Source organism: Nomia melanderi, chromosome 9, assembly GCF_051020985.1.
Source record: "Nomia melanderi isolate GNS246 chromosome 9, iyNomMela1, whole genome shotgun sequence".
NCBI lineage: Eukaryota > Metazoa > Arthropoda > Insecta > Hymenoptera > Halictidae > Nomia > Nomia melanderi.
Genome location: NC_135007.1, coordinates 4,489,625 through 4,514,191, shown reverse-complemented (window position 1 = coordinate 4,514,191; position 24,567 = coordinate 4,489,625). Strand labels below are relative to the sequence as shown.

Sequence of the window (24,567 nt, the reverse complement as noted above, 5' to 3'; positions counted from 1 at the left end):
GATTAAATATTGGGTAATAATGATACGGAAATTTTATTCAGAAAATTTCGTGGGTTATTTTTGTAACTTCATAAAGGATATTAGTGATTAGAAATAATTATATGACAGTATTATCAATGCTGAACATACATAAATGTTTTTTCTTATTTATTGTTCCACTCTCAAAGCTATTAAAAGGTCATAATTCTTTATTAACAATGATTCATATCTAATGGACAAAGTTAAAAAAATATTTGACATACGTACAAGCACTTTTCAAGTCTAAAGTTTCAGTAAAACTTACTTTCAACGGGGTCATAGAAATTCCAAAGCGTGCTTTCAGAGTTGTGTAACTTCTTTCAGAACTGTACGATGTAAAAAATTGTTCATAAATAATTTATGCCGAATATACAATTAATCAAAAATCAATGAACCCTTTGTCTTATGACTTATTTTATGATTAGGGTCGTTGAGATTACTTCATTGCTATATTTGTTACATATACACTTTATTTTTTACTCCGATTGATCCGAACTGAAAATTATTCACTTTTTATTAATATCTCTGCATTGTAAATATAATAATGAAACTACATACTGTCTTATGTATGAATTATCCTTTCATACCAAATATAAACGATGGAACATTAGTTAATTTTGATGTGGTGTTAACTAATTGTATGTATATTATGTGGAATGACTCAATTCTGAAGCTTAATAATACCATCCATCCTTTTCTGTTTGTATTTTTATAAAAATGAAAATTACATGTAAAAACTATACATGAATAAACACTCGTTTATTATTCGTCTTTTATACTTCTCAATGTAGCTTACAACAAAAATCTATTTTTAATCGTCAAATTAAAAATCTCCCTAAGTTTATAACTTGACATTCCAAATTAACAAGTTGATCAAAGCCTTAAAAACTCTAATCCCCATCAGTTACACGAATAAATCACAGAGAACGAAGTCGAAGAATCACCCCAGAATTTTGGGGGCAATAGGATATTTCTCATTTTCTAGTTTTTCGTTTACAAAACGAAGATTTTTAAGTTTTTAGAAATTTATTTACTAACATTGAAGCTGAATGTATATTAATAACAAATTTATGAAAAAAATTATCATTTTCAGTTTTAACCATTAGCTTTCGCTATTAAATTTGAACTGATCTGAATCACTTCGATCTACCCTACTTTATTTACAAATATTCTCGCTGAAAGTGGGTGTCAGGTGCCAGAAGAAAATTTCGCAGTAATAAAGACGCGAAGCCTCGTAAAAATGATTCAGTTGGAATAATCGCTTTCCAGCGGAGGGGTTGGAAAGAAAATCATTTTCGTGTGGTGCCGAGTGAAGGCAAATCGCCGTTAATGGTTTTTATTTTGCAGCGGTGAACGTGAACGAGTCATGCTTTTTTAACGAGCAATGCGAGGCGAGGGTGAGCCAGACCGAATGCAGAGACGGACGGTGCATTTGCATCTTCGAGAAGATCCCGGTGACGCAGCCGGACGGCGTGACAGTATGCGTCGGTAAGGGGGTGCGGGATAAAAGGGTGAAAGCAGGGCGGGCAGAGATGCGCCGCACACTTTTTAATGAGATTCCACTGGCATGCCAAGGGGATACTACCACAAGAATGAGACGTGTTCCGTGTTAATGGAATTCCGGCCTACAATTTCGCGGAGTTCATTACTTCGTCAGCTGTCTCCCGCGATCAATTAAAGCGTGCTGGATAAACTTGATCGTCCGAACTAGAACAACGGAATTGAATTAAACAATTAAAGCGAATGGACGAATGTATAAAATCCGGGGTCATCCTTTACTTTTCAGCGGCTAATCCTAGAAGCTGGCTAGTTTAGAGAGTGATTGTTCCAAATCACGGCTCCACCACCAATGAGCTGTACATTTTTTTTACTAACAATTTAACACTAGAATTACCAGCCTGATTCCTCCTTTGATTCTTTGACGAATTATTGAAGAAATTGTTTTCATAATACGCAAACTGAATTATAAGTCAGTCGAAATCTCAATAGATGTACTTTTAGCGTTTCTATAAAAAAATTAGAAAAAGGCAATTCAATTGCTTGGTAGTTTTAATGTTAATAATATTATTTAATTGAGGGAACCTTTAGAAAAACGTTTAAACAGACTCTTTGGAAACGTTGTGTCGATTTGTTAGGAATGTAGGACGAAAGATGAAGATTTATATGTTCTGGGTTTGGTCTGGGTTAGATCTTGGTTAGATTATGACGTTGCGAGCTTGCGTAGAAGTAAACGTGAACTTTAGTGATGATAAACTACAAACGCTGTGAGAATTTCTTTCGCGGCCTTATATTTGCGCTTGTGTCATTTAGGTGGAGTCATGATTCAAAATTAGCTCTTAGGGTACGGAAAGAAATTGGTTTCATTGTCGCATAGAAATAAAGGAATTTGATTTAACAGTTAACATTTAATGATTTTAAGATTTAATTACATAAGTTTTATTTGTATTGCAGATCATGGTGAGATTATACAAAATGTTTGTCGCTGCTTTAATTTTTTTAATGTATATAACTAAAATTTTAATAACTGAATAAAGAAATCCAGAATTAAATATATAGAAAATAGAGAAGCGAGAGCTTTTCTTTTAAAGCGCAGTGCGTAAAAGTTTGTTAAAGAGTAATTGAGTCAATAAGGTTAAGCCTGACAAAATATTCTATGAATTATTCGTCACACAAAGGTTATTAAAAGAACTTTATGCTGTGTCTGTCATAGAAGAAACATAAAAGAGTATAGCAGAGGCTTACTTTTTATTCTGGAATGCTTGAAGTTAGATACTTCAAAATATAAAAGCAAAACTTAAAATAAGGTCAGTTGCTTAACGAGCGAGACGCCTTTGTTTTAAGGCTTATTTGAGAATATAGTCACTAGCTTAAAACTTTACATTATCGAACCACGTGTTGTATCAAGAATTTTTATATACTGTGAAATTTACTCTTTTTTGTCAACTTTATGTTTTAATATATCACAAATAACTTTCGTATGAAAACATATTCGGAATGTATATACATATAAAGAGTTTTCTTATATATCAATTTTAATTTTTTTCTAAATACTTCGTAATATAAATGGAACATTTTGTATTTATCGCTACACCATATTCATTTTATATTAATTTTATAAAATCGTTCATACGTTTTATAGTAATACTTACATTGCATACATACATTCGTAACATTGACATTGATATTAACATTCTCTATATTTTAAGAAAAGAAATATTTCTCTATGAAAAGTATAGGTTTTCGCTTTAATAGTTCAAATGTAATGTATCTAATTTAACTACACTTTTAATTGATAAGAACGAATATTGTTTTAGCCGAGCAGAAAGAAGAACCCAATCTCCAGTACGTCGATGCGACAATGATTGGTGTTCTCGTTGGAATGGCCCTCATGTTCATCATCATTTGCGTTGTTCTTAGGCTTTTCAGCAAGTAAGTCATGCATTTCCTTATCTTTGCACGGTGACTCTTAACTTTATCCATTTCCGGGATACAACTTCATGACCTACTTCACCTGAAAATCCCACCTGAAAATGGACTAGTGCAGTCACGAGCTTAATATGAATTTAATGCTTCTTACTTTATACAAGAAAAAATGTTATTACCCAGCTAATTTGAATTCATTTATAGTTAGACGGTAGCGGAACGGTAAAATTGATATTGGAAAAAAATACCATTACTATAAACTAACCAGTTACTGAAAAAGCTATAAAATATTATTTCTTCTCAGATTTCAGGGCAAGTTTCTGTATGAAAGTTTCAGATTAGGAGATCCAAAGATAAGAAATGTTTTAAGTAAACTTTGATTCTCATTAAATTAAATATCAATTGAAAAATAAATACCCCTAGAATAAAATAGTACTTATAAATCTAATAGAAGTAAGTTGTACCAGGTACAACTAGATGATCTTTTTAAGGAACACTGATTTTTCTTGTTTCAGTATTTTATTGTTTTTGTACAACACTCCCACTAAATTTTTCAAGTAACAGAATTATTTACTTCTGTCTTATATATCAATTGGTATATCAATTATAAAATCTTCACAACATATTTATACTATTCTGTGTACACTATTTACAAAAATGGTCTTCTATTATTTAATTTCAGAAAAGAATAAATAATACGAAGATATTATTGATTTGATACAAATTAAATTGTCGATATTCTGAAATAATTCACCATTGATCCTAAAAAGCGTATTGTCGAAAACTTAATAAGTCAGTATAGTAATTTGGGAAGTTCCTTCGAAAGCTTTCCCAGTGTCCAGTGCAAAGAGTAATTAGGTCTCGCCTCATGAATATTATCGGTTTTCAGAGTGCTATTTTCATTACTTACGAGGGACATCGCATATCTTGTACACTTTTATTGCAATAGAATGTTTGAACATGTAAAGTTAACAAAATATTCTAAGATGAATCGCTGGTATCAGCATGTTCTAATTTTAAGAATTTAAGGGTATACGTCTGTAATTTTTATGTAATCTAAATTCGACTGAAATGAGATTTAGTCTTTTATTTAACCCTTTACGGTCATAAGGCGATCTATGCCTGACAGAACACTTTTACCGTTTTGATTGTATTAGATGAAAATAATTAAAATTATAAATAAAAATTAAAGAAGTACAATATTTATTATTAAAATAATTTATATAAAATAAGGATCTATTATTGTAGTACATTTCTCTAAAATTTAAAAACAAGTCATAACCTTCATTTCTACATAAAATTAATACAACCCCAAAGGGTTAATCCTTCTTTCAAACTCGAATATCAATTTGCATGTAAGAAACAACATTTTTTAATGCTGTCACTAAACCATAGTCGATATTGATGCCATCGACTATGGGAGCTATTTATACCTATAAAAAAATTATAAAAAGTGCGTATCGATTACTTTTTGACACAATACATGTATAACAATCAGTGCGTACCACGAATCAGCTGATGTCCTTGTGATTTATAAAAGCCTTTATACACGATGAGATTTGCCTCGAGACATGTCTCGGGAAAAGCGATCAGTTCGAGTCTTTTTTAGTATTATATGATGTGTTATGGTTCATACATCGTCAACGAGGTCTGGTGAGGTCAGCGTCAGCTTCAAAGTCCTTTCGAAACTTACATGTCTCGGGACATGTTTCGAGACAACCGATAGGTTTGAATCCTTTTTACTTTCTTTGCCTTTCTATGTATAAACATATCAACATATCATATAAAAAATTGAAAGGGACTCAAACCCATTGCTTATTTCGAGACATGTTCCAAGACTGATTTTAAGAGGACATTGATAGTGGTCTCGTGAGACCCTGGTAGTGATCCATGCATCATAGTATATCATATAAACAGTGAAAAAGACTCAAACCCATTGCTTGCTCCGATACACGTTTCGAAACAAATCTCATTGCTTATAGAAGCTATTTTTTAATTTCATATTTGAATAATTTATAACTTTTCCGAAACAAGAAACAAAATTTCCGTATTGAAAAACAATTATCTAATTTGGAAACTACTTTTTACATCATATCAGATTTTCAAATAAATACAAATACGCCTTCAGATCGAAGCAAACAGTAATATTTTAATTGTTTGGGGCTTTAAGGCCGAGACTGCGCGAGCATTTTATATGCAGCGTGTTATACATCACACTTTCCCCTCTCAACTGATTACCGTAAGGAGATCACTTGATGGCTAGACTGAGGAATTCGGTTAATCGATCAGTTTTCATTTTTCTCACCCAGTTTTTGGCGATTTTATTTCCTAGTTTCTAATATTTTCGGTCACTAATTTGCTACTCGTCAATGCGGTTACAAGTAACCAATCAAAACTATAAAACTGTAAACTAGAAAAACACCTCTTGCCTCTATGGCATACCACTAGACATCGCATCATCTCACAATTATACACGAGCATTTTAGAGCGTGTGACATCGTGTTCCTGACAACGCACAGTTGCTTGCATTGAAATACTCGGATCACATTGAAACGGAGAAAACGTGTAGAACGCTCGTGTAGTCCTGGCCTAAACTGTGCTGACGAGCCCACAATCAGCAACGAAGGTTTCATCTTTCTACAAAGTATGAAATATTTTTCAGGGCTCGCTGGCGCGAGAATCGCACGATCTTCAACACGCCGAATGCCCGTCTGATGAACGTCTCATTGCTGAGGGAGAATAAACTCTTGCACCCGCAAGAGAGACGGGGTTCAAGGGCAAGCGTACGGGTTCCCTCGAGGCAACCCTCGATGGCCTCCTTACGCGCCCACTCGCCGAACGCCTCGCAAGGTGCGAAACACTCTCAGCACTCACAGCACAGAGTGAGCCGTACGGGTTTTTATTCATTCACTTACTAAGCAAGCAACTTGTTATACAGTGTCCCGTTGAAATGAAACAAGCAACTCTTTTACGCGCCGTTATATCGGGTGTTCGATGGAAATCGAGGCGCCCTCGACGTATCGCCGACGCCATAATAAGGGACTAACTTTTCTATAAATTAATCAATTTCTCCTTTAAATAATATATTTCGTATCTTGTTTGAAAGCGTTTGATCTTTTGTTTTTCCTTGCAAAGACAGCTTAGAGTGAGTAGGGGAAGTATTCGCCTAGGGGTAGTCGAAGATTTGATATGTAAGAAATGTAGAGTGCATTGTGGTTTATTGGAGAAATTGTATGCGTATTAAGAACGATCCCTTAAATGAATGTGTCAAGCATGGTAATGATTTAATAATCTGAATGTGTGTATGCATAGATTATTGATCGTAATAAAGTATCCGTAGAGATTGACAGAGAAATTGATTGTAGAGGACATGATGTACGTATCTGTGGATTTTAAGTAGTTGCAGCGCCATAATTTGAATAATTTTTATATTTTTTTAAACACGATAAAATATTATCGAGAAATATAAATTGTTATTAAGTTTTTGCTTCTGTAAATTAGTCTATAAAGGTATGAGTTTGCGTAAACATCTACAGTCCACATGATAATTATATAAATTGCATTTCATTAGTTTAATTGTAAGTTTGATAACTGTTGAAAGCAAAAACTACAAAAGGAAATAAAACATTAAAGACATAAAGGAATTTTTATGATCATGAGTTTGTGCGACATTCTTGAATTACCTTAATGCGACAATAATAAAGATCGAAATATCATCGTTTGCAATTTTTGGGCAGTTGTCACTAATATAATTTTATAATGAATATTTATAGTCTCACTTTTTTATATCACTGAAATTATTAACAATATTGAACATATTATCTACATACATATTTTTAGTGTACATTCAATTTCTGTCAATAATCCACAATGCTTTATGCAGTTCTCACATAGAAATCATTTAAACGTTCTTCGAATAATTTGTCGCTCACTATGTATAACGTTCTTATTAATGATGCAGTGTTCACAGTGATATCGATAAATTATTATTAACTATAAACGTGAGTTCGAGAAGTAGACCATTCTTATAGCTGAAATAAGTAGAACATAGAACAACCCTCTGTTTGTGTTTTAATATCGATGGACTAGAAAAAGTTTTAATTATATTTCACAAGGTGGACAACGACGAATAACGATACTTGTCTTTAATCAGCCGCCGTCGAAAATAGCTGTCTTCCATTATATCGATTTCCGTAGAACATCCCATATATGTACAATATAGATACGAGTATACAAAGTAGGTGATAACCTACTCTTGCCTATCTTTACTTTAGAAACCTTCTGTTCAGCGCAGAATCCTTCTGAACTTCTCGCATGCACAATTGCCTGCCAAGAGGGTAGATATATGCTAACACATCCTATACGAGTGTGCATCGAGATCGACGTGTTACATTTGGATGCATCGTTGTGACTGCAAAACTCTTCTATTGTTAATATATTACTTTCCGAAACTTACAAATAATTCTTAGAACAATAGACTTTTGAAAAAGATAAATTACGGGACCTAATGTCATGCCATAAATTACAAACTTATGAGGAATATGTAACTATACATAAAAAGCAGTACCTAACGATAAAGAAAAAAATAGAATTTATAAAGTATATGAATCAACACATTATACCAATGTATCTTGCGTTAATTAGTAAGTGAATGACTATTTCAAACCATCCCTCGAATAACAGGAGCACTACAAGTAAATGTCAAAATCAGTAAAAACCAAGTACGGAACGCGTTATTTTAGATATACCATAATAATGTATTGTTTAAAATGTTAGAGAAATTATCGCAAATTAATTTAATGCGTTAAGCCGTCGAAGCAACGTTTAAAAACTTCCCCTAAATCTCGCCAGAACGATGCATCCCTCTTGCCATAATCATATTTCTCTTTTAATGGTTAAGTCAATTAATTTGACTCTCTTTGCAGTCGACCATCTATAGCAGTAGTCTGTTTAATGATCCCGTCTGTGACCGTTAAATCTTGATTAACATGTACTGTGGACCTATGAAGTGCTCTATTGTAAAAAAAAAAACTTTTCAAATTGACGCGTCCTTCGAAGAGGGTAAGTTTCGTAATTACTTACCAGCCACTTATTCTTTATTCTATTTACGGTGTATCGTAGCGTGTTCTGTGTTACTTGTACATAGCACCGATGGTACTTACCCTCTTTCGGATACGTCAGAACTTCGAGCCTAGAGTAATTTCGTTTTATCAATCTTTTCCGAGCCTATAAATTCTTATCGATAGACCAGAGAGTTTCCTCTAATCCAGTGTCTTCGAGGATCACGACTATAGTTGCTTGCTACAGTAAAAGACCATTGCTTGCGTCTCTATCGTAGAGAGATTGCGTTAAAATCATAGTCAAAACCTGACTATAGACATATAGAAACAATTCGGTAGATCGAGTCGAGAGGGAATAAGAAAATATCCGCAATTGCATCAGATCATTCCATAAGTCTTTGCATTCTTTTTAATTCACCATAATCGAAGAAACGTTCCAAATTTTATAATTGAGTGAGATTAATTATAACTGAACGCTTGCCACCGTTCTATTCGTTCTTTTATTTAGCTTGTGCTTCACGTGTTCTCCATTGAAAATGTAGCTTTTCTACTTTTTAAAAACATTGATTTAAGAATAATGAATATAGGGTGGAAATGAAGAATGCTATTATTATAAATGAAAGTGTATAGTATACCATTTAGAAAGTTATGTTTTCTGATTCAATTGTAAAATATTCATTCACTGCTACATACATAGTTCTATATTAGTACTATACTGCGGGCAATCATGTTTTTGAGAAATTTTCTCGAAACAAATGATAGGAAAGGTGAGTATATTTGGTCGCACAAACACTCTCTTTAATTTACTTCATTTCAAAGTAATTATAACAGGTACAGTATTATAAATTGTACAGTGTTCAATATAACTAATTACTTAAGGGTACTGATAACTATCTTTCTATTTTTATACTTGAAAATTCAATTAATTTATATTGAAAATTATATTACATTATACCGCAGAGGACAAAAACAGATCTTATTAAAGCGAATTTAGTTTTTAATTTCTAACTATATAAATATAAAACTCAATGAAATGTAATGAATTTTCTAGTACTGTAAATATTTTTTAAATTCGTGTTGAAATATCAATAGTTCACGTCAAATTCATTTTGATAGTCAAAGTGACAAATGTAATTCGTAAATCAATATTTTGCGCCAAAGGAACGTATCCCTTTCGATCATTATTGCATTCGTGTTTATTTACGCATTTTCACTTTTATATAGGCACAGAAAAAATACTTGCCACAGGTTTGCACAGCAAAATATGTAAAGACTGATGAAATGATCTGATGTTTTATTCAATGATCTAGTTGGTAATGGCGATTATAAACAGTAGCGATTTGATGCTATTTGTTTATTCTTGGGGAATTTTTTATTTCCTCCGCGTAGTTATGGACAGCTAGTATTAGCCATCCGAGACACGAGTTGCGGCGACGAGAATGATTATACGCACTCGAGTACATTTCCATTATCGCACGGAGTTCTGAAGTAGTTACTAAATAGACCGGGTTGCACTCGAAAGGAATGCAACTCGGTCAATTGACTCGATTACACGGTAAGCTAGATTATCGATAGGGTTCGCCGGAAATGAATAATAACTCTCGCATGCCACGCAGCTAAGCGTTATCTTGTACTCGATACGCGCAACTCGTTACATACTCAGCCTAAGTCCGACGAACCCGACGATGGAATTTCGTACACTCTTTGAAATTCCAGTTTTCGAGCACTTTTAGAATTAGGAAACTGCATGCACACGCGCACATAATAGCGGTCGAAAACAGAGCACATGGAAGCTGTGTACACTTTTAAACGAAATAATCGGAATCCGACTACTATAAACGAGAAATTTGGTTAAATGTTCAGTAAATCTAGCATTTCCAAATCTTCCATTTGAAAAGATTTAAAATTGGTCGATGTACAAGTGAAACTCATAAATGAAAAATGAATAAAAGTCTAAGTAATATTCAAGTATTCATCCTTTTTGTATTTGTCATTCTCCATTTGCAAAAAGATTGTCGTGCCTGTTCAAAACATGTAATTTCTACATTTATTTCGATAATTTTTATACAAGAAAAGAAAACCAAGTCTTGATTTAAAAGAAAACAGATTGCCTTTCATTACATTGCAATTCAATTTAACGCGTCAAGAAATTTACAAAGTGACCCCAAAAATCATATTGTAGACGACAAAGTCCTATTCCATTAATATTTAGCTTGTGTCCTAGCTTATATCACTTTTTAAATTGTACCTGATTATAAGACGAAGAAAACAAAGAAAGGAGAGAAAATCTGTCTTGTGTTAAAGTACTAACTTTGTACCTACATTCATACTATAATACTCTGTTATTTAATAGCAGAACAGAACGAAACCAAATTTTCTCAAAATACATCAGTCGCGTATACACGGCCGCTATTATAACTTTTCTAACCGCGATAAAGAGCCTGCCCGGAACGATAACGGTTTCTTCATGCTTAAAACTTTACTCCGGCTTTTCGTGTCATGTTGAATCACTGCCAAACTAAAGCACGCGATACTTTAGCAAAAAAATCTCTGTCGCCAGGGTCACGAACAGGATCACGTCGCGGGAGTCGTGGCAGCAGCGGTAACGCGTCGGCTGTCTCGACGAAATCAAACAAGTCACCGCCCAACCAGCCAAGTAACATGACGGAAACTGTTTTGGATAACGTCACCGTGGAGATTCTCGAGGCAAAGGCGTAGATCTGCGAGAAACAGAAAAAGAAACTAGTTCCCGACCCTTCGTCTAAAGAAGCAAACCATTTAGGAAATCCTCTATCCAACGTATAAACGTTCGATTCTTGTCGTTTCTATTCCTTTTGTTCTTATCCCTTTTGCTTTTGTCCTAACTAGGTTCCTAGTTTGTCCCACTTTCAGCTCTAAACCTCTTCTAAATCTAACCGTGGCAAAGCCATCGCGAGTTACTATAGCGATCCAATAAAGCTTCGTTATATCTACCTTCCAAAAAACGATTGAAAATCAACGAGGGCGATAATTAATTTTAGATAATCGAAGGAAAGAATTTTACAATTGAGATAATCATTGTTTACCGAGATAATCATTCGTTAATCCCATGTGTCCGAGGGACGTTCGATTTGCTGATAAAAACAAACTGTTACGGTCGCGCCGGAAAATTGTAACGTCTTTCCTTTCCCGTCGAAAGTATTTGAACGCACGGAAAAATCCACGATGGCGTGCCCAAGTGTAAATCGTAATTTTGATAAAACACTGCTGAAACATAATGATATTAACGAAATGAAAATTAGAGGAACGTAATATAATTTCGCGATGAAATCCGACTACTTCGCACAAAGAAAAAAATGCGGCTAATCGCGTCGAACGCCTTAGAATTACACAGAAAATGAAATCTTGAACTTAACTCCTGTAGATCGTTACAGATTCTGCTGTCTTCTAAGAAAGGAGAAAAAAAATATAAGAAAACCGTAACATTTTCTACGACAAAAAAAAGCTTAGGTATATATACATACATATATACATATATAAAATCATCTATCACTGTGGAGAAAACTTCTTTATCTTCGGTCTATTTGTTTGCTACTACGATCGGGATTCTGTCACGATATTCACGAGTGAAGCGTGGCGGGAACGCGAAGCTCGTCCCGCCATTGTTCGCCTGCCGGCGAAGATTTTACATCGTTCGTAATGTTATTTTGGACCAAACGATAGCGTACGTTTTGCCATGATGGTCATGCAAGAAATACCATACATCGCTTCAAGCTAATCACTCTCTAGGTAATAAATAATTCGTATTTTGTAACCGACGCTGCAACGATACGTGACAAGATCGTTCGATCGTTCTATGTCCAGCGATCGACGGTCAAAGTGGCGGTGATTATTCAACGGTCGCAGGTTCCGTATCGACCGAATAATTTGAGCAGATCAATCGCGATGATGTCCGTTGGAATCATCGCAGTGTACCTTTTACCTCTAACAGTCCACGTACTCTAACTACTTACTTCTAAATCGTTTAAATAACTTCTCGAGGTGATCGACTTTACTCGAAAGTTCGAGTTGGCTAAAGCTGAAGGGATTCCAGGCTCCTAGAGGCGACTTATCGTATAAGGGTTTTTGAGCCGTCAGCTGGTCTGATAGCGTTGTCTACGCGTGGAATCGTCCAGACGAAATACGGAACTCGTCGAGACACAAAGAAGAAAATTCAGGGGAAAAGAAAAGAATTTTCGCGGGCAAAAGAGAACGGTTGAAAGGCTGCGTTCAGGAAAGAGCTGACGTTCCGATCGTTCTTATTGCGCTGCGCATTTTGAGAAGCCAACACGACAGGGACCAGACGAATGCGTTTGAATCGACATCCTGAGAGTAACGTAGCGACCAACTTACGCACCGTGCGTGTTTTACTTAAGCACCGTCGTAGCTTTATCCATTTCACGATGACACATATTGAAATCAACGAGATAGCTTCACTATCGTTAGACTATATTACCCAAGATCGATTTTTCATTATTAACGCTTCGCAAATAACCTTCTAATTAAACGGAATATTATAGACCTCGTAGATTTTTGCTTAGTATTGATGATCACTTGAATCCTCTGATTAGATTGTAAAACGACGGCAGGATTGTTTGTAAGTCGAAAACAAGTTCGAGTAGAATGGAAGATTCGAATCTCTTTGACCGTGGCACGGACGAGCTGTCAAGCTGGTGTAAGCGAAATTGATTGTGGTTAACGGTTGAGTTAATTGCGAGACGACGGGACGAGACTTTTCTCGGATGACCTCACCGTAGATAAACCAAAAGTATTAGGACACCGTTTCTACACCTATCTTTATTAATCGCACAAGATCACGTCCTCAGAAGCTTCAATCGAGCTGTACACATTTACATGGAAGATCATCGCGCACGTGTTACACATCGAAATCATTTCCTTCGAATCTCACAGGAATAATATACATAAATGAAGATCATTGATAGTCCGGTACGATTGTATCTCAGCAATTTAGTGCCTGCACTCTCGCGTATATAGCGTTTATGCAACAAAGAAAGAAAAACAGAAATGAGATTAAGAAATATACATAAATACATATATACATACATATATATATATATATGGATATATATTCAATGTATAAATATATACACATAAATATATATGTATGTACATAGAGATAGGTATTATAAATATCAGTACAAGAAAAAAAAAGTATACATATGTATACACATGATATACATGATACTAGGTTTGACACTATTTGCACTATTTATAGATTACTTTTTTGAAATGCCTAGTGACTGTATCCACTCTGTGATCTATGTGCAACGTACAGCTAAAACAGCATTCTTCTTGCTACCGTCGTTGTTACTATTCTTAATATTTAGGGTAAATTAGCGTTGAAGATCGTGTAAGCGACTCGCTTAGTTGTTATCGTCCGCTGCACCTAATACAAGTCGCTCTCACTTCGCACCAGGCCGATCTTGTATAGCACGTACTGCGTATATAACTAGGCGAATCTAGAAGAAACGTCTTTTCAGCGATTAAGCTAAACCTATCATCTTAAGGCAGTCAACTATCGTTCTAACGATCGCGTGGAAATGTCAACTGAGCTTGACGACGTATCTTATAGCAGATTGAGGGAAGAGTAAAATATAAAAAAGAAGTGGAAAAGAAAAAAAGAATGACGATAAAGAAGAAACGGATACAAGCGCGTACAAAAGTTGAATAAACTGATTTGTTTGACGAGGGATCGGTCTGATCCGCGAACGAAATTCGGGGAAGGTTTCCGTTTTCGGATAGAACGTTTCCTCTGCTAATTATTCTTTGTCTCGACGAAACGTCGGAACCATCGTCGACTATCATTCAGCCGTGGAAAATAATCGTCCGCTTTACGACTCTAGAGTAACGTTAATTGGTAGAGTACTTATTGATTAAGAAGCTTCGAGTCGTTAGTTTCCCTCCACCCTTATGATAGGAAACGCAAATGAAATTACCAATGAAATATAAGCAGGGTGCCTCGTCTTTATCACTTGAATACACTCGCTCACTTTTTGTACGTCTCTATTCTACTGCATAGAATCCGATCCTCGCGTTCCGATGCTAGAAATAGTATAGGATTTATCGAAAGAACTACGACTATTGTATCTCGGTTTCATTTTTCAGTAGATTCTCTCCTTCCTTCGTGCTCACCCATGGGATTCTAGAGTACATCAAATTTAGAATGACTTCCCGGTTCTTTTCTAATTCAATAGTCTCGGATGTAGAAAACACACGATCTCGAGAAACGCGAGCCGGAAAACTCTTCGGTATCTTTGATACGACAAACCTATAATTGTCACCGACAAGTCGGAATCCTTTAAGAAGTCCCTCGCAAACGTTAATCGAAGAATCGTCGAACATCGAGAAAGCTGCTCTTGAAAAGAGCGCGGACCGAATGACACGGTAATCCAAGTATGGGGAAGTGTTTGGATTACCTTCTTCGCTCCTGCAAGAGACAGATACCTAGATACTTTCGCGGGAATTCTCCTTGATGAGATCAAAGAAATATATAAACGAACACATGTGTATCGTACTAAAGCAAAACCGTTGCCACTTTTGATATCTTTGTGGGATCTACGTTGCGTTCAGCGGAGAACGATCCACGGAATTGGAAGACGTGACACGAACGGGAAACCGAACGATTCTCGTTGACAACGATGCCATGATCCCACCCCCCCCCCCCCCACCCCACCCCGAAAAAATTAGACAATACATTGTCGATGTCAATCTCAATTCATGGTACTGAAGACGAGATTATGACGGTAGACCGTCGATCCACAAGGATACGCAAACTCGTAGCGGAGCCATCTTCTTTGTCGCGCCGTAGATGATCATCATTAGGCAAGCGATCCTTCAGAACTTCTACGAGTTTCGCGTATATTTTGTAAATATTCTGCTACAGGTTTCACTGTACCGAACCCTTTGACTCAAGCACTAAATATCATCATCGAATTATTGAATGAATCAACCGCACCAAAAACAAGATCGTTTCTGATCATTGCCCTTTTGAGATCAAGTACCCATCTCCTGTTAAACAGTTAGTATTGATAACGAATTATTGTAACCATTCACACCGCTTGCTTTTAAGATACTACCGTAACGTGCGCGCTCGTTCAAGCTTCAAGGAAATTAGAATTCTCTGCGGACGAACGTAGAAATCTCGTCTGATCGTACATTTTGTGCTTATTTATCGGGTTTCCGATCCGTCCTCTAGATCCGACTGGCGGGACGGTTCGCGTGAAATATTGTGATTCGACTTTAGCGTCAAATAACGTAATGATTATTATAATGTACTCAGTTTAAGAATATGCATATGTATTCATTTACACGCGTACACGTATACGCGATATGCACATACACACGGATATACACATACATGCATAAATAGCATACCAGAGAAAGGAAAATACAATTCGTAAAACGTAGTTCGCTTCGACTCTAAAGCATAAGGTAAAATTAAGCTCTATCAATTACGCGCTACGTTGATATAACTTTTAAGAATATACATATACATATATCTATTATAATGATACGATTTTTAGTCAGCAAACTTGGAGTCTACGGAAATATATACTTTTCAAAGATTACAATGTATCGAGACAACATTTAGGCGAAGTTAATGCGAGAATACCATGCAGCGATTAGAGTTTCCTAGGTAATGGCGTGGATGGGTATGGATAAACGGATGCGAGTCTCTCATTTTTTCAATTTTCAATATTTTATAAAGTGTCCGGTATGTAACAAAAGTGGATATATATATATACATACATATATATATACACTTTATATATTATTAATATCATTGAATTTTTGGCAATATACTACCCACACTATTTTATTAGCGGCTTAGCCTACCTTGTAACCTTTATATTATACATTTCATATTATAGCTTATAACGGATAATTAATGATCCATTACGATTGTATTTGAAACTTAATTATATTCTAACTCTTTGAATTCATTTTAATAAACTCTTAATACACTGTACAATCCAGTTGTTTAATGTTCCTGTACTAATGTAGGGGAGGAAAGGGTTTGAAGGAAGAGAAGGGAGAAAATAAAATAAATTATCAGTCATTATTTTTTTTGTTTTTTCATTTTATACAAACAATACTCAGAATTCTATGAGAAAGATAAATCATTATAACACTCTAATGTAAAATACTTTTAAAGATAGTATGTTTTTAAATATTTACAGTCTGTAAATATAGTACATGATAAAAACTGAGTTCATTTGTAAGAATTCTTGGCTCTCCAATCGAGAAATTCGTCAAAGTCAGCCTCATCTCCACTGGAAACATCCTCGTCTGTATTCTTCTGCTTCCTGTCAGTAGCTTGTACTTGTTCCTTACGTTTTACAAGATCCATTACCCTATAAACATTATGAATTGTTTGTTATTAATATCGATCAATGTTATGTTAAACTTGAGTTCATTGTTAATTACCTAGACCAATGCCGTATTTGTTCTTCTATCTCATCTAATTGTCTTTCTGTAGTTGCTTCCTCCTGATCATCTGCAATGATCTGTGCTGACTGTGCTGTCTCTTCTTTAATTTCTTTTTGAAACTTTTCCCATTCTTCTTCTATTGGATTTTTATATTCAACATTGCGGACCTAAAACCCCAATCCCATATAAAGTAAGTATACACATATATGTTTTACATCAACTTATCATTTATCGTTACATATTTTACAATATGCTTACTTTGGCATCTAAAACTGGATCATCAAAGAATCCTTCTGGTAAAACAGTTTGATTTGTATCTTTGTTTCTATCTATCTCCTTTTCTTCTTCTATTTCCACATTTTTTATATCTGTATCATTCACAAAGTCTTTATTGTTCTCTAACTTACATGTTGTCACAGATGCATTCTGAGACATAAAACCATTCGTTTGTTTATAATTATCGAAGAAGTCTAATGGTAAACTTGATGTCACTTGTGTCGACTGAGGCAAAGGATTCTTCAATATCCCTTTTACTTTTTTATTTGTTGAAGATTCTTCGGAAGGAGATGTAGGCCTTTTAAATGTATGTGTTGGAGACTTCGAGGTTGTTGTTTCTAATTTGGTTTTTTTTGCTAATTCTATATTTTCTTTATGAGTTTTTGAATTTAAGTGAACTGGCCAGGCTGTTTCATTTCGTACAACAGTTTTACATAAAATACACATTAGCTGTCCTGCATCTGTATATGTGTTTACCATGGTTAAGGATCTATTACATTACATGTATAATTGAAATTTACATTTAATACACTTCCATATTTTAGATATATAGAATACTTTTTAATTATTAATCTAAGGAGCAGAAAAATGTATGAAATATTTAGCAGCAACTATTAAATATGTTTTGAAACTTTCCAATCTGACATAAAGAAAGATATAAATCTTAACCTAAAAGAATACTATACTTTAATAAAAAGGATATTTTGCTAACGGTGATTCAATTTTTTTAACAACACCTAATTTCTTTTTATGTTCACTCATTGCTTTACGCAAATCATCTTGCGTTAATTTTCGTTTAAGTGACATTTCAGGTCTTAAATTGTATTCTCAAATCACAAATGCACTTAGGTTATGTTTTGAATGAACTGTTCAATTCAATGTTAGTATCCTCTATCTTCAAACTTTAGAACTAACGTCATTATAACACAATCTTAAGATGTACAGACTGTGCAACAAAATATTTTTCTGTGTACTGTTCTGAAATACCGACACTGTAAAAAAAATACCCCCATACATTAGCGAACTCTACCTGAATCGAATGATCAACTACTAAACTATATAAGACTGCAACATGAAAAGTGTCTGCTTGGGAAGCTAATTTTTACAGTGTTGTCGGCGCTAAAAATTAAGTTGTATCGAGTCTGGAGAGTCAGGTTTGTACAGAATTCATCAAGACTGGTAACGAAAACGTGCAAGCGATTCGCTTCCTCAATCAGCATGCCTCTTAAGGTCGTAAAAATTCAAAAACTAGATGGTAACAAAAATCAAAATATGAGTGAGTCATTCATTATTCCATTAACACGTTGAGCGCGGCGTTGGTTCCTGGACACAGGCAGTAAACTTTTCGTTCACGCTGAGCCGGTCTGCATCCCATTATCTTCTGTTTATTATTTGTACACTTGTGCATTTGTTGCATCATTCTCACAGTCGAAACGGAAGGTGAAAAGGTGAAACAAAACCATGCCCACATCATGCGTGTTATCTTCTGTTTACTTACATTCTCTATCCCAAATACCCGTTGAGCGCTCACTGCCAAGTGCTCGCTGCCTCCAGAACGAAAAGGATAGCAAACTCGGCGCCGGACTTAACATGTTAAACACTTATGTATATATATACTTATTCACTTATTTATAAATAAACATTACTTGGTTTTACATTAACATAATACATAGATATTCAATGAAAGAAGTTAAAAATTGGTAAATATGAAGCAATCTTCGTTTGTTTAGTTCGTTTCATCTAACTCTACATTTTTCCGTAAAAAATTCTTTTATAGTGATATAATTAATCTATTAGGCGTAATAAACAAAAGAAAAAATAAACGAAATAGAAAACAATGTGTTGGAAAGGGAAAAGTGGGAAATTTTTCAATTCTCTTGGCTAAGTATTAAGATGACGGATATACTCGTCAAACATAAGTTAACTGGTTAACACTAAACATACCGCGACCTTTTTGTGTTTTCTTTTGTACATTTAACTTTATATTAGTTCCTATAATGTCCAATCAATCAGTTTTTCAATTTTTATATTTTTTTTGGTTTTTATTCCTAGTAAGAAAAATGTATCAACTAATTTGTTTACCTTTTTTTTGTAATCAGTTATTTGACTGGTTAAGGTAGGAATAGGTATACACAAAGTACCGTTACGTTTAGTGTTAAATCAGACAATTGAGGTTCCATTGTATAATATTCGAGCATCGATCGCGCCCCTCACCTGTTTCTTGCGCAGCATCCCCGTCGACCTTGGTCGTCGGCACCGACGAAAACTTCCTCATCGGCCTCTACCCGGGCGACGTGATTTTAACGTCTACGCATTGCGTGTCCGTCGCCGACGACGTCGATGGCTTTCTTTCCGGGTTCATACGGTGTAACGGGAACGAGTTCTTGACAAATGTCAACCACCTGGCAACCGTGTACTTCGTCATCTCGCTTCTGCTGATCCTGACGGGTAGTGATGTGCGTCGTAGCGGAACCTTGAGGTGTTCATTTGCGGTAGCCACCTAAAGGTATTCTTTACTGAGAAAGTTGTCATTTCCGATGCGATTCGCGTGTCTAACGCCAAAAACGGTCAGTATATAGAATAAATAATATATGTATATGCATTATATATGCACGTATATAATACGATTTCATTTTTTTTTTGGGTCTTATATTTATACCGAACAAGAGGAGAGCTCTCACCTATACAATATTTGTTTCATATTATTCTTTTTTTTCTAGTTTCTCTATTCCACAGTACGACCGACATTGACTATACATACATGCGGTGCGATATATCGAATTCGCTTTGTAGGACAAACATAGTTAAACGTGTTTACACAGCCCACTTTTCTGTTATGTGTCTTTTTATTGTTTCGTTTATTAAGCGGGTTTGCAACGAGGTTAGTGCAACGTTATAAGTGCAGTGGTGCTCGGTTAAATTTTAAAATTTCAGGACCTAGTGTTAGAATTCTCGCGAATAGGGTAGCATTCATTTTCCACGGATTGGCATGAACGCAACTTAACAAAGTCGGAAAATGGATACAATGAGAAGAAGCAAGATAAATACAGTATGCCCAGCATTGACGGTCGAGACCCGACATTTTAAAGGGATAATACATACTTCACATATAAACATGCAATAAAGAAAATATCAATTTCATTAATTTCAATTTTACTTTCTCAAACGCAATACTAGCAAATTGTCGAGATTGTTATAATTAAAATAAGTCCAAACACGATGTAAATCGGACTAGTTTTACCGACTAAATGTAATTAACAAAATTAAAGGTTCATTTTCCTTAAATCGATCAAATTAAACCGATTTACGTCGTGTGTGGACTCATATTAATAAGAAAAATTTCAATAAGCCATTGGTATTATATTTGAAAAGGTAAGACTGAAATTATTGAAACTAAAATTTTCATCATTGCACAATTGCTGTTTTTGTTGCGGCACCTTATTGAGTGTGCTGTTTCCCTTTCGTCCATTGTATTCATTTGTTTTCCTTGTCTACTAAGATCAGGTTACACTGCAGCGTGGTTCGGGACAGTGAGTGGTAGGGGAACAGTGGGGATGGTTCGTTAAAATTTAACTGAGCATCACTGCAAGCATTCCTGCAACGACCGTTGTGCGAGCAGAATCTCGCAGCATTATCGAGCGAGAGTTTCTTACACACTATTTAAAACGTTGTGTTTGAAAAAACCGAATATAGTTTTATATTATATAGTTGACCAGTGTGCAATTGTGTTTGTGATTTTTTACCGTGTGTGTGAACTTAACTGTAAATTTGCGTGAACGTTGTACATATTAGCGATTAAGTGATTATATATAATCAATTTAATTATACGCAATGGAAACTGTAAATAGAAAAAAATATAACCATTTGACAATATCACAGCGGCTGGAAATATTAGAAAAAGTAGAAGAAGGTGTACCTGTGAAGCATTTAGCAAATGAATTTGGGGTTACAGCTCAAACAATTTATTATATAAAAAGACACGCAGTTAAATTTCGGCAACAGCTTGAAAGAAAACATCCACTAAGAGTGAATCAAATGAAAATAAAGGATAGTACACTGCATGAACTAGACGATAAGTTGTATCTATGGTTTATCGAACAGAAAGCACTCGGAAATATCATAAATGATAAAATTTTGCAAGAAAAAGCGTCGGAGTTACAGCGTTCAACGTTCGGTGGCCCATCGACCTTTGAATGCAGCCGAGGATGGATATGGCGCTTTAAAAAACGTCATGGGATTTATTTTGTTCAAGTTGCCAATGAAAGCGTAGATCCAAAATTAGAGGAAGCAGAAAATTTTGTAATAACATTTGCGAAATATTTAAAAGAAAATGATATAACCCTTAACAATTTGTACAATATGGATGAAACAAGGTTAATGTGGAAAAGTCTTCCAAGAAAAACATTGGCATCCTGTACCATAGAGAAAGTAAGTGATGGTAAACTGAAGAAAGATCGTGTGACGGTAGGATTTTGTGCAAATGCAACGGGCACGCACAAACTTCCTCCATTATTTATACACAAATTTTTACGACCAAGAGCATTAAAACACGAGGGAACCCTATCCGTAGTGTACAAGATGCAACGAAGTGCAGGGATCGACAAGAGCACCTTTGAAGACTGGTACGAAAATTATTTTAAACCACAGGTGCAACAGCGTCGATTGGAGAATGGTGATGTAGGCGGAAAGGTGATTTTATTGCTCGAAAATTGTAGCAGTCATATTTTACCAGCAGAGAATTTAAAAGACGGCAATTTTGAAATAATGTACTTACCTCCAAATATTGCACCCATCTTACAACCAATGGATCAAGGTATAATAGCGAAAATTAAATTACGTTTCCGACACAGTTTAATTAAGAAAGTTCTACAATGTTCTGGAGAAATAAATAAATTTTACAAAGATTATAACATAAAAGATTGTATAGCTACTTTAGATACATGCTGGCAGGAAGTCACAGCGCAGAACGTTCGAAATTCATGGAGAAAAATTCTTAAAGGATTAAAAGGAAAGACAATGGAAGAGGAAGAAGAAGAAGGAGAAGAAACAAATGATTCGGAAACTCCTTCAATTGTACAAATGTTAAAAGATTATACCAGCTCAACAGTTAATGCAAAAGAAATCGAAGAGTGGATGGAATCTTGTGATGAGGAAGAAAGGAGACCATTGAACATAGATCCAGATGAAAGGGAAGATGAAGACGCAGAGGAAAACGAAGATGGAGACGAAAAAGAAACCGAACAGAAAGACGAAGAGAAAAAAGAAATAACAATAGAGAAAGCTCTTAGCTTAATTGTTGATTGGTCAAAAAAATTCGACCTCTCCGTGCAAATGCGCGCACATATTTTGAAAGACTTTTATGAGCAAGGACAAAACTAAGTGAATAGAATAATTATTAATAATTAGTGCGGAGATTTAGTGCAATGAAAATGAAATTAGTGATTATTGAAGTTCATCATTGTGTAAAGTTTTAATTCGAAGCAATCGCCATATTTCATTACTTTAAGTCAGTAAAATTAGTCCGATTTACATCGTGTTTGAATTCATTTTAACCAGAAAAACTTCAACAACCCATCGGTATTACATTTGAGAAGGTTAAAATTATTGCAATTGAAATTTTCATCATTACATGTTTATATTTGACGCGTGCGGCATCGCTTTGAAGTCCTGCATCTCGACCCTCGATGCTCGAGAGACTGTTTATCTCGCTTCCGCCCACTACAACGATCCTCGCTTAAATTAAAAAAATGTCGGACTCCAGCATTAAAATTCTTGCGAGGAGGAAAGCTTTTTGCTCCCTAAATCGACTCGAGCACAGCTTGACAAAGGCAGAGAATCGATATAGTGAATAGAAGTGGGATAGATATAGTTCGTCAAACATCGAGAGTCGAGACGCATAACTTCAAAGTGATGCCGTATGTGTCAAATATGAACATGCAATGACGAAAATTTCAATTGCTGTACCTTTAACCAAACCTTCTCAAATGTAGTACCGATGGATTGCTGAAATTTTTCTGATCAAAATGAGTTCAAACACAATGTAAATCGGACTAATTTTACCGACTTAATGTAATTAACGAGATTAAAAGGTTCATTTCCCCCAAATCGATAAAATTAGTCCGATTTACGTCGTGTTTGGACTCATTTTAATGAGAAGATCTCCATTGCGTGTTATACTTGAAGCGTGCGGCGTCTCTTTGGCCTGTGTCCGTCTCTCTTCCTATCATTGTATTCACTTTCCGTCCCTGTCTACTGGGATCACGTTACACTGTGCTTGAAGTAATGGGCAAGAGTGGGGACGATTCCGTAAAATTTAACCGTGGAAATTCCTTAAAAATTTAAGGGAGTATCACTATATATTGATTCTCTGCCTTTGCCAGGCTGTGTTTGAGTCAATTTCGGGAGCAAAAGACAATCCTGCTCTCGAGAACTTTAATGCTTGGTCCTGAAATTTTTAAATTTAACTGAGCATCACTGTAATGAGAAGAAGCGAGATAGATACAGTATGCCGAGTATCGACGGTCGAGACCCGTCGCTTTAAAGGAATGCCGCGAACGTGAAATTGACTCAAGCACAGTCTGACAGAGGCAGAGAATCGATATAGTGAGCGGAAGCGGGATAGACACAGTCTGTCGAGCATCGAGGCTGGAGACGCGGGACTTCAAAGCGATGCCGCATGCGTCAACATGCTATAAAGAAAATATCAGTTTCATTAATTTCAATCTCACTTTCTCAGACGTAATACTAGTGATTTGTTGAGGTTGTTATAATTAAAATAAGTTCAAACACGATAAATATAATTGACAAAATTGAAGATTTATTTCTTTAAAATCGATAAAACTAGACCCTGACTAAATTGGCATATTGATATATTTATCTGTAGTGTCAAGATCAGATATAATGAACAGAGTAGCATACTTGACTCAATTTACATCAGCATACAACAAAGCTCATTGAATTGGGGCAAAAAAGATTTTGCGATACCTAAAACAAACAATTAACTTAGGTTTAACTTGTAAAAGAGGAAACTTTGAAATAAATGGGTACGCTGATGCAGATTGAGGATCTGATGCAACAAACAGAAAATCCTATATCGTATATGTTTTATCATGTGCAATGCCACGATTTCATGGAAATTTCAGAAACAAAAGACTGTAACGATGTCATCAGCAGAAGCTGAGTATATGTCAGTAGCGAAAACATCCGAAGAAGCTATACATATGAAGTACTTCCTTTTTTTATGTGCAATCGTGTTATGTGCAATGCCACGATTTCGTGGAAATTTCAGAAACAAAAGACTAACGATGTCATCAGCAGAAGT

General features: G+C 35.3%; 2 protein-coding genes across 8 annotated transcripts in view; one reads left to right on the top strand and one right to left on the bottom strand.

Annotated features, from left to right (window-relative positions):
• The window catches only part of jus (EB domain-containing julius seizure protein), an 82,103-nt gene extending 66,889 nt beyond the window's left edge, over window positions 1–15,214 (top strand). Inside the window, exons 3-7 of one of the 6 annotated variants that reach the window (XR_012999323.1) lie at window positions 1,366–1,506; window positions 3,333–3,447; window positions 6,104–6,323; window positions 8,367–8,502; window positions 11,062–11,210. Coding sequence is in view for 3 of the 6 variants with exons in the window: in XM_031986443.2 (XP_031842303.1) it covers window positions 1,366–1,506; window positions 3,333–3,447; window positions 6,104–6,330; window positions 11,062–11,219 (641 nt within the window). In the remaining 3 variants the exon portion in view is untranslated. The other 5 variants (XR_012999324.1, XR_004235892.2, XM_031986443.2 and 2 more) reach the window with 5 other exon arrangements.
• A 1,385-nt stretch (window positions 15,215–16,599) lies between these two features.
• LOC116431325 (zinc finger protein 830) lies at window positions 16,600–18,771 on the bottom strand. Of its 2 annotated transcripts, XM_076370889.1 has the most exons (5): window positions 18,745–18,771; window positions 17,950–18,238; window positions 17,229–17,715; window positions 16,968–17,137; window positions 16,600–16,894 (listed from the first exon to the last, which is right to left on the bottom strand). In XM_076370889.1, exons 2-5 carry the CDS (start codon window positions 18,051–18,053, stop codon window positions 16,753–16,755), a joined length of 903 nt encoding a protein of 300 aa, XP_076227004.1. In that variant the 5' UTR covers window positions 18,054–18,238; window positions 18,745–18,771; the 3' UTR covers window positions 16,600–16,752. The 2 variants fall into 2 exon arrangements, with proteins under 2 accessions (XP_076227004.1, XP_031842438.1); XM_031986578.2 differs by lacking the exon at window positions 18,745–18,771 and having other exon boundaries at window positions 17,950–18,398.
• Between the last annotated feature and the right edge of the window lie 5,796 nt (window positions 18,772–24,567).

Excerpts from the sequence above, each read along its gene's own strand:
- LOC116431325 (XM_076370889.1), bottom strand. The coding sequence starts at position 18,053 with ATGTCACTTAAACGAAAATTAACGCAAGATGATTTGCGTAAAGCAATG. Across the intron at positions 17,716-17,949 it reads ATTGAATCACCGTTAGCAAA|ATATACAGATGCAGGACAGC; the intron begins ATATCCTTTTTA and ends CATGGTAAACAC. Across the intron at positions 16,895-16,967 it reads CAAATACGGCATTGGTCTAG|GGTAATGGATCTTGTAAAAC; the intron begins GTAATTAACAAT and ends TAATGTTTATAG.